The sequence below is a fragment of the Mandrillus leucophaeus genome, unplaced genomic scaffold (assembly GCF_000951045.1).
Source record: "Mandrillus leucophaeus isolate KB7577 unplaced genomic scaffold, Mleu.le_1.0 Scaffold26, whole genome shotgun sequence".
In the NCBI taxonomy this organism is placed as follows: domain Eukaryota; kingdom Metazoa; phylum Chordata; class Mammalia; order Primates; family Cercopithecidae; genus Mandrillus; species Mandrillus leucophaeus.
In genome coordinates, this window is record NW_012102698.1 from 950,371 (window position 1) to 960,632 (window position 10,262).

At 55.0% G+C, this 10,262-nt stretch overlaps 1 protein-coding gene across 1 annotated transcript in view; it reads left to right on the forward strand.

Moving 5' to 3' along the window:
• The first annotated feature begins 4,262 nt into the window (after positions 1-4,262).
• The window catches only part of MPPED1 (metallophosphoesterase domain containing 1), a 117,657-nt gene continuing 111,657 nt past the window's right edge, over positions 4,263-10,262 (forward strand). The window contains exon 1 of the mRNA XM_011984007.1: positions 4,263-4,501. Within this exon, the coding sequence (XP_011839397.1) occupies positions 4,278-4,501 (224 nt within the window). The 5' untranslated portion in view covers positions 4,263-4,277. The remainder of the gene's footprint in view (positions 4,502-10,262) is intronic.

Here is a 10,262-nt window from a genome sequence, read left to right on the forward strand (position 1 = left end):
CTTTTTCCAGGTACTGATTATTAGCTGAAAGTGTCTTTTCTGTGTAATTCTTTGTTTACCTTATTGTCCCCCCTCCCACCCCGTCCCATATTCCTTGAGGGCAGGAGCCTCTTTGCTTTTCCATTGCCCTTCCTGGCGCCCGGAACAGGGAGAGGATGTAGGGCCGTGGCTAATGGTTGTTGAATAACTCGTGCGTTTATTCATGCATTCATTCATTCCATCCATCCTTCCCCCTTGTTCCATTTGGGGGAGGCACCTGCAGCCCCATCAGGATGCATGACTTGCTTAAGGTCACTCCGCTGGACGGAGAGCCAGGCTGGGAGCCCAGGCGGTCTCCCTGCGGCGGGTCCCGGGGCACCACTGCGTCGCTCGCGTGCTGTGCTGTTTTGTGGACCAGGTGTAAACACTTCCTAGCTCAAAGCTGTTGTTTGGGAGATGCTGCGCCTCCTCCGTGGATCGGCTGCGCGGCGGAGAATGCTCGCCTCCTCGCACGGTGGCTAACGTGCTGCTGCGGCTCCATAAATATTAAATGGGCATTAAAAGAAGGCGCTGCGTTTCCAGTTTCCCGGATTTCTCTGAGCAGGGCCCGTTGCGAACCCCCTTTATGTGAAATGCAGCATTTCACCGCGGAGCGCCTCCGGGAGCCTTGCCGCCCGCCTTTCCCGGCTGAGTCCCTTTGGTGCAGAGCGGTTCTCCCTCGACTGCAGGCTATCTGCATGCTGGCGCCTGCTCCTCTGGGGCAAAGACGGGTGGGGGCCCCTGGAACCCCTTTTCACAAGGGCTGTGCCAGCCTGGCAGCCTCCTTGCTGGGTATGCAAGGAGGGTAAGATGGAGACGGGGCAGTGACTCTTCAGTCTTCAGCTGTGCTCTCCTGACACCCAACCTCTCCCAGGCCTCTGCTGGGCACCAGGCAGTCTCCAGACACTCTGTCCTTCTGTCCCCTCATGGTCTCTGCATCCATCCCTCCAGCCATCCGTTTCTCCCTCCCTGCCTCCATCCATCCACTAATACTATTGATGAAGTATTTGTGATAGGCCATGGGGTGATCATGTTATAAAAATATTAGCTAACATTTATTGACCACTCACTGTGTGCTGGGCTCTGTGATCAGCAGCTTACATGTGTCACCTCATTGAATATTCATGACTCTACAAGATAGGGACTGTTTTTCTTTCCATTTTGTAGAAGAGGAAACAGAGCCTCTGGAGGTTCAGCCGCTTGCTCAGGGTCACAGAGCTGCTGGGGGCCGGAGCTGACACATGGGGTGCACAAATGGGGGGCCCAGCCCTGCCCTCAGGGGACATCTGGGCTCTTCCTGGGACCCTGAAAAGAAGGCCCCAGATCCAGGCTTCTCTGAGGAGACACCAGCATTGCTGAGAGGAAGGGTGTCAGCTTCAGCCAGCAGGAGAGGAGGGCAGAGCCGGAAGCCAGGCAGCTAGGTCTGGGGCTCAGCCCTGCCACCTACTCTCTGTGCAACGAGACATCACTTCTGTGGGATGTACCCTTCATCATTTGTCAAACGTGAGACATGAGCATCAATATCTGTCTCTTAGTGGTGAGCATTGCAGAGGAAGACTCTCGAAAAGTGCTGGAATTGTGTGGCTCTGAACAAGAGCATGGCCCTTGTGAGCTGTAGGCCTCCAGGTGCAAAAGCCCACCGGGGCTGGCCTGTGTGGCTCAAATAGAGGCCAGACCAGTCATAGGGCCAGACCATGCAGGGTCTTATGGTCAAGGGATTTTATCAGAGAAGCCACCACAAGGATTTCAAGTAGGGATGTGATGTGGTCAGCTTGCATTTGAGAAATATTTGAGTTCTTCAGGGCCCGTCTGGCACCCCTAGCTCCTGGAACTGGCCCCTTGGTTCGCACTTGACACCCTGGTACCAAGGGTGCCCAGTACTCAGGCAGCACCCACTGACAGCAGCTCCTCAATATGCAGGGATCGAATTGAACAGAATAGTGACTTTGACCATCACAGCCGAGGTGAGCTGGGCCCCTGGGACCCACCAGGCTTTGTACTCAGGATTCCTGCTTACCTCTTCATTTAACCTGCACAGTCCCCGGGAGATGGCATTACTACTATCAAATCCATTGTCTTTTCTTTCTTTTTTTTTTTTTTTGAAACAGAGTCTTACTCTGTCATCCAGGCTGGAGTGCAGTGGTACTATCTAGGCTCACTGCAACCTCCACCTTCTGGGTTCAAGCGATTCTCCTGCCTCAGTCTCCCAAGTAGCTGGGATTACAGGTGTGCACCACAGTGCCCGGCTAATTTTTGTATTTTTAGTGGAGAGGGGGTTTCACCATGTTGGCCAGGCTGGTCTCGAACTCTTGACCTCAGGTGATCCGCCCGCCTCAGCCTCCGGAAGTGCTGGGATAACAGGTGTGAGCCACTGCACCGGGCCTCAAATCCATCTTCTAGAAGAGGAAGCTGGTGGCTCAGAGAAGTTAGGAAGTTGACTTAAGGTCACACAGCAAGTCAGCCATGCTGGGGCTTGACCCCTGTCCAGATCTGGGCAGGCCTGGCTCAGAGTATGCAGAGTCCTGGAACTTGGCATCTGGTGCTCTGAGGCCTTCCCCGGGGTTTCTGGGTGCCGGGCAGCAGTTACAGACAAGAGGGGTGCAGGTCCCTGCTCCCCCACCTACAGTTCTGTTGCGTAGCACCCGCAGGGAGAGCCTATCACTTAGAAACAACCCACAGGACCAAACAACGGCACAAGTGTGTCCCCAGGAAAAGGGAGACGGTTCCCCCCTTGTCTTTGCAGGTGGAGAAGAGGGATATGTGTTGGGAATCAGGAAGTGTCTTTAGGGGTCGGTGGGAGAAGGAGGATATTGCTATTTATTTCACCTTCTGGGCAGATGATCAAGATTTAAAAACAATTAATAACCCATTTCTCCTTTGCACATAATTACAATGTTCTCCATTCTCTAATTTTTGTCATTTTCCTAATCTAATTTGTTTTCTGACCGTGTCGATTCTTCTTCCAAGCGCAAAGCAAACGGGAGTTGTCTTCATTTAGCGTGTTTGCGATATGCCTATCCAGGAATAGTTTCCATGATGTTATTTTCTCCTTGGTTAAATACAGTGCAAAAGGAATCGTCGGAGGGTCTTAATGACCCAAACTGAAAACAACGACAAAAAGTCTTCAAGGCATTTCCCACTGACACGGTTTAGAAAATAATTATGAAAAGGAACGAGACAACTCGATGGTCTGAGTAACGAGGCATCGGCCGTAGCGCTGTGTGTTGGGGTAGGATGGGGTCTCACCCGGGGCCTGCATTTCCAAGTTTCTACAGAGTTCTACACTGACCTGAGGCGGGGTCGGTTGGAGGGATAGTTAAGCCCAGTAAATATAAGTGCAAACTGCACTTCCCGGTGAAAAAGATTTGAAAAATATTGCATATTCTCAAGCTGCAATTCAAAGCTTGACGGGGTACCTCAGGGTTCCTGAGATCCTCATGAGAGAGAAGGTAGTGACGCACCGGAGGAGGTTTTTGCAAAAGGTTCCTCCTCCCTCACCATCTCCGCCCCTACCTGCACCACCACCCCTGAGCCTGTGGGTATGTGATCATCTATGTCTGGGAAAACCCCTTCTCGGGGCACCACTAAAAGATATCTTTAGATGAAATTGATGTTGAGGGAGGAATTTTTGCCCGTGCTGTCTCCACCTGCTCGGGCTTGCAGGGGTGTGGGCGTGGGGCCGTGTGGGTGTGTTTGGGGGTCTGTGGGGGATGGGGGAGGGTTGTAGGAGAATCCTTCTTATTTCCCAATTCTGAAAAGTAAAACTTAACTCACCTGTTTACAAAATACCAGCCATTGTCTTACCCCAGCTCCCTGTCACCCTGTAGGCTCTGGAGGATTTTGTTGAAGGAAAAAAAAAAAAAGCCTGAAGTATTTAAACACGTTGGGCCATGCATGCATCCGTCCACAGTGCTGTGGGTTGTATTTTTTTTTTTTTCTTTTTTTTCTTGTCCCCTCCCTCCCTTCCCTTTTCTTTTTACCAAAGTATATTCATCAAACTGCTGAGTTGGAAAGATTTGTAATGAGTTTTTGAGCTGTACGACTGTGTTTTTTTTCCTCTCCCCCCGCCCTCTCCCTCTTTCTAAATCTTCATCTGACATTAAATAAAGCAAACTGAAGTTGCCTTAAGGATGAAAAGGAGTCTGCTGGCCCATATTAAGAATTTCAAGTTTGGGTCTGGCTTCAGGTATAGCTGGATCTTCAAATCTGTCTCTTATACACATCTAGATGTGTATAAGAGACAGGGCCAGCGGAGGTCCATGTGGCGCTCTAGGTGGGATGCCGGCGTCCTGAAGGCGGAGGCCCTGGCCCTCCTCCCCTGTGGCCTGGGCATGGCATTCTCCCAGTCCCACGTGATGGCCGCTCGGCGGCACCAGCACAGCCGGCTCATCATCGAGGTGGACGAGTACAGCTCCAACCCCACCCAGGCCTTCACCTTCTACAACATCAACCAGGGCCGCTTCCAGCCACCGCATGTGCAGATGTAAGTGGGACCTGTGGGGTGGGGGTGGGGGTGGGTACATGGTCTCGGGTGCCTCCTGGTTCTGGGTGCACCGTTAACAAGCATTGAATGTTTGTTGACTGGACTGCAGCAATTCTGGAATCCTAGGATCACTGGGGCTCTGAGTTGGGAGGGACCGGCAAGAAGTTGCAGATGGATGGCCTGTGGGCCGATTCTGGCCGCGGTCCTGTTTCACTTGGCCAGGAGCATGTTTTACAAATATTTAAAGATGAGGTGGACGCACAGAAAACTCCAGACTTCTGGCTTCACTTTATAAAACCCAAAGGCCTGGCAACCCCAGGCCCACATGTCCTCCTGGCAGCGTCTGGCGGGGGCCACATTCCAGATCCCTTTCTTGGCATTTGAGTGGCGACCCCTTGTCTGATTTACTCTCCTCAATGTACACACAGGGAGACCGAGGCCCAGAAAGGGGAAGGGGCTTGCCACAAGCCCCATGGCAGGTTAGGATCCAGTCTTGGGCTCCGTGTTTCCTCTCCCTGCCCTTCCTTTTGTCCAGACCCTGTGCTTCTCTTGTGAAAGCAGAGATGCTTTTCCAAAAGGACTGGGGGATTCTGTTGTCTACCCCTTGGGGCACTAGGGGTAGACAGTGCCAAGCAGTGCTCAAGCAGTGAGGCCCTGGGGAGCACACAGACTCAAGATCCCCATAGGCAGCAGGAGGGCTTGTCCTGATGCCTGTGTGCAGGGCCAGCCTTTCCTATCTGGATTTCCTGAGGTCCTGGAAAGCTGTAGGTGGCTGGGGGTGGCTCCAGAGATGGTCAAGCTCCTGACCCTGCTCTGGGTGGTTCCCTGAGTCCCTAGAACTCCCCTCCTGCTTTATACCTGTTGCTTCTCCCATGAGCCCTGCACGACAGAGTTTACCTGGTGAGGAACCAGGGGCCCAGGCCCATGAGGTGCCCCACCCTGCTGGCAGGTGCCAGAGCTGGACTCGAACCCAGGCTTCCTGAGTCCAGCCCGGGGCTCTCCATGCTGGGCCTCCCACATCCTCGGGCTGTGATGTGTGTGGATGTTCACGCTTCTGCCTGAGAGTGGAGGCTGTTGTCCCCTCGGCTGTTGTACCTTCACCCGACTCTGGGTGCCCGTGCCCAAGCTGGGTCTGGATCAGGGATGACCCCTGCAGAGCAGGGAGGTGACAGCACAGGGAGGGGGGAGCTGTGACAGGGGCTGATCCAGTGCTGTAGGACCTACGGGAAGCCCTCCTGACTGCCCAGGGGTCTGGTGCCCCAACAAGGGTCTAGGCTCTGGGCCGCCTCTGGGGCTGTGATCACCATCTTGGGGCAGCGGTGCTTGTGGAGTCCCAGCCACTGTCCCTCGGACCACTTGGAGAAGGAATTAAGGGGGTTTCCAAACCCTGGCCTGGTGGGATGTGTGTGAGGTTGCAGCCTCCCGTCCCTGTGTGGCCTCCCTCAGGCCTGGCCTCTGTTGTGGGCAGAGGGGAGTACAGGGAAGGGCTCTGCAGGGCAGCAGGCTCCAGGCAGGGATTGCGGTCTTCTAGTGGCACTTGCCCAGGAAAATGCTTGTCTCCATGTGGGGTCGCAGGACTGGTGTTGCCTGTGGCTGCCTACTTTATTTTTTGGTAGATTTCTATTTGGGCTGCTGCCTCTGGGTTTCTGTTTTTGGGACCAAATTGGCGGGTTTGGGCAGGAAGGAAGGCCCCGGGCCTTAGGTCTGTGGGACTTGAGGCCTGGGAGGGGCTGCAGGGACGGGGACCTTCCCTGGCCTGAGTTTTATCTTTTGTTGGTGAGGGTCATCCTCCAACTGGGTGGGTCAGAGGTAACTGAGCCTGAGGTCTCTGTAGGCCAGGCTGAACTCCTGCCTAGTGGGCAGGCAGAGAGCAGCAAGGCCTCCCAGGGCAGGTGGGGTTTGTGAGGGTGCCGGCACCACACACAGTGGGACCATGGACAGCTGTCAGTCACAGCGCCCCTTCCTGGGCCAGGCACACACTCAGGGAGCTCCTAGTCTGAGAACAGAGCCAGGGAAACAGGAAGACAGGGAGTGGGGGCTGAGGAGGCACTTCCCAGTTTCAAGGGATCCAGGAAGGACCTCCTGGACCTCCTGGAGAACTAGATAATTTCTAGGTTGAGGCCAGAGCAGGAGGAATAGACATAGCAAGTTGGGAGGGGGTGTGAGGAGGAAGTGGACCAGGCAGAAGCAGTGGCAGGGTCGGAGCCTGCAGGTGGCTAGAAGACGGGGGTCTCTGAGAACTGCAGGGAGGCCCAGCTGGGCAGGCAGTGGGAGTGGGGGATGAGCAGGAGACACCACAGGTCCCTGCAGGCTGGGCTGCGTCCTGAGGGAGGGTGGTGAATGACAGAATGAGAAGGGGTGATCTACTCCCTTTAACTGAGCCACCCGGGGCCATTCATTCTTTTGTTGAGTCATTCATTTATTCACGCATTTGGGATGTCTGTGAGCTGCTGAGTTTCTCAGTGTTTAGGACCTTGGGCACTGAGCTTGCCTGCTTGGATGGGGGTCATGCTGCTTGGTGCCTCAGTTTCCCCAATCTGGAGCTGGCTACTCCAGGTGGAGGCACCACATGCTTCCCTGAAATTCCCCTTGCCGTGCCGCCCTTCTCGATTGGCACATGTGCTCTGCACAGCTCGGAAAGCTGGTCCTCACCCCCCGTGACGCTAGTCCACACATTCTCAGTGGAGGAAACAGCACCTCCAAGGGGTGAAAACTGGTTCTTAGGGGGTGAAAAAAATGCTGCACACAGTAATACTGGGGATGAAAGAGTTAAATCCTGGTAGAGAAGGCCCAGTGGGCAGCAAGCATTCAGCATTGGTAGCACATGCCAGGCCTGGTGAGAGGCTTGGGTCCCAGCAGTGATCGAAGGCACCCCTGCCTGTGCCGAGCTTACATCCAGTGGATGGCAGGCAGTTAGCAGATGGTCATGAAAGCGTGTGATGCTGGTGATGGTAAGCGCTGTGGAGAAGGAACTTAGCTGGGGAGCTGGAGCAGGCCCCCTGAGGATTTACACCTGGCCTGCCCCACCCCATCCTGGACAGCTCTGCACCACCACCTCCGGCAGTGGGGAGAGTTCCCGGCTCCTGCTGGCTCTGGGGCTCCCAGGCAGCTGGGGTTTGGGTGGGGCCCTGGAGAGAGCGTGCTCTGAGCTCCAGCTTTGAAACACAACTTTGCACACAGCTGGTTAAAGCCAGGGTGGGCACAGAGATGGGGGGCTTCTGCCTCCCACTGCCCCTTCATTCAGCCTCCACACCCCAAGCTCGGAAGCATGCAGGCTGCTGGAGGTGGCTGAACGGATTTCCATGGCGAGTCAGCTGCTTCCTCCCAAGAGCGGTGGGGGGATGGCTGCCACCTTCTGACATGTGATTTGTCGCCACCCTGGGCTTTGTCTCCGGGGTGAGGGAGCGAGGGGGCCTTATTTAATAAATCCACAATTTATATTTAATAACAACAGTGACAGTCCAAACATGGCCTCTGATTGAGTCCTGTGATTTATGCCGTTGCCCCCAGAGACCCTGCTGGTGACGAGGCCGCCTCTGCTTAGGTAATGAATCTCTGGAGCTGGGCCTCTGGATTGTGAGCAAGGCTGAAGATTCCTTGCCCTGGCGACTGAGCAACCCTGTGGGGGTCTCAGGAGGCCCCTCTAGGCCCAGCCCTTCTGCCCTGGGTGGGCAGGCGGACCACTGACCTAGTGGTCAGTGGGAAGGCAAGAGTGAGTGTTGGGGGACAGGGTTAGCCTGGAGCTCTCATGTAGGTCCCCAGGACCATGGCATCAGGCACAGCAACCCCTCTCTGACCTTTACAAGGCGTTATGGCAGAGGCTTGAGTCATCGCTGAGAGACCCTTCGAGCCCCTCAGGCGTGCACCGGGTCCTTGAAGCTATGGCAGAGTGGGATGGGAGGCCACAGCCCCTTTGTGCCTGTTCCTGGCCTTTCCTGCTGTCCCAGGGTGGTGTGGACCCCCTCTCTACAGATGAGGATGCTGAGGCTTTGGAAGGTGAGCATGGGGAGCTGGGACTCCCACCCGGTGCCGTGTGGCTCCTTGGCCTGTCCACACACTGAGAGGCTCCTGGAGACATGGAGCTCAGCCTGGAGTGCAGGGATGGGGGACAAGGAGCAAAGCAAGTGGGGAGGACTCACCCCGGCACCGCCTGGCTCTCAAGCCTCATTCTCCATCCGTGTCGTGCTGGGCAACAGATGCAGTGGCTGCTTCCAGTTTCTTAAACATTCCAGTCTTCCTCCTGCCTCAGGTCTTTGCACATGCTGTTTCCTCTGATCACAACTCTTTGCCCTATGAGCACTGACTCCTCCTTCAGATCTCATCCAGGTGTCACCACCTCAGGGAAGTCTTCCCTGCTCCAGCTCTAGGTGCTCACTGCTGGGCCTGGTGGCGCACACTTAGTGGAACCTGATTCAGTCTGTGCTGATACATTCCTTTGCGGGAGGATTTCCCAAGCATCTCTCCCCTGCACGAGCATGGGGCTGCATGTCTGGTGCCTAGCACAGGGAACAGGAAGCAGGAAAGAGAAGAGAGTGAGAACGGGACAGGTGGCAAGACTCAGGAGGAGTGTCAGGGATCACGGAGGGCTTTCTGTGGGGGTGGGGGTGGCATAATCCCTGGGCGTGGAGGACCAGCTGCCCTGTGGCCTCTGTGAAGTGGGCCACTTTAGGAAGAGGGACCAGCAAGAGCAGAGGCCAGGATGTGGGAAGGAAGGACAGGCGTGGGGACGCTGGAGGGTCCTGTGGCCAGGGTCCCCTTGGATCCATTGCTTTGTGGGAAGACCACTGGACAAGGGGTCGGGGCAGTTGTTGTGTGATGCTGATCCAGCCAGTCATTGCTCCTCCCCAGGCCTCAGTTTCCCCATTTGTAAAATGAGAGGAAGGGGCTAAAGGTCCTTTCCTACTAAAACACCATGGCTGATGCCCAGTCACACGGCTGGATGAGTTGTTGGAAGCTGTCCCTGCCTGGACCTTCAGAGCACCCCATTTCTGCAGGAATAGGGTTACGAGGGGTAACAGCCTCTGCTTCTGATGCCTCTCTGGGCTTTTGGCACCAGGAACTGCACTTCCACAGAACCAGTGGCTTATGGGAGAGAAGGAACCGAGAGCAGGATGCAGAGCGCACTGCAGGGGTATTGGCATCAGGGCTCCAGCTGTGAAGGTCGGTTAAGTTCTCACAACGTGACAAAGAGGGAGTGGCTCGTCCCCACCCTACGGAGCAGGGCTGGAGGCTGGTGGGGTCCAGGGGCACAGCGAGGAGACGGTCACTGAGCTGGGGTGCCAGCCTGGGGTCTGGTGTCGGAGGCCGTGTTCTCTCCTCTGTATTGTTCCTGCTGCCAGGAATCCCATGGGAAGATCGGTATAGGCTGGGGAGAGCTGGAGATGGGTGTCAGGTCTCAGAGCCACCCCAGTAGGCAGCAGCTTTGGGGAAGTTGAGTTTGGCTCCAAGAGACAAGAAGCCTTTGCTTCCACGTCTTATCTCTGGTCCCTGCAGAATGTCACTGAGAAAGAACCATTTTGTACTTTTTTTTTTGGTCACAAAGTGTTGAGATTAGACGCCCAGATTCCTGTTGTGAAGTCCTGGGTTCAAATTCCACTCTTTAACTTAGTAGCTGGGAGCTTGGGCATGGACTAACTTTTCATTGTCATTGCAAGTATCAGAAACACAACTGAAGTTGCCTTAAGGATGAAAAGGAGTCTGCTGGCCCATATTAAGAATTTCAAGTTTGGGTCTGGCTTCAGGTATAGCTGGATCTTCAAAT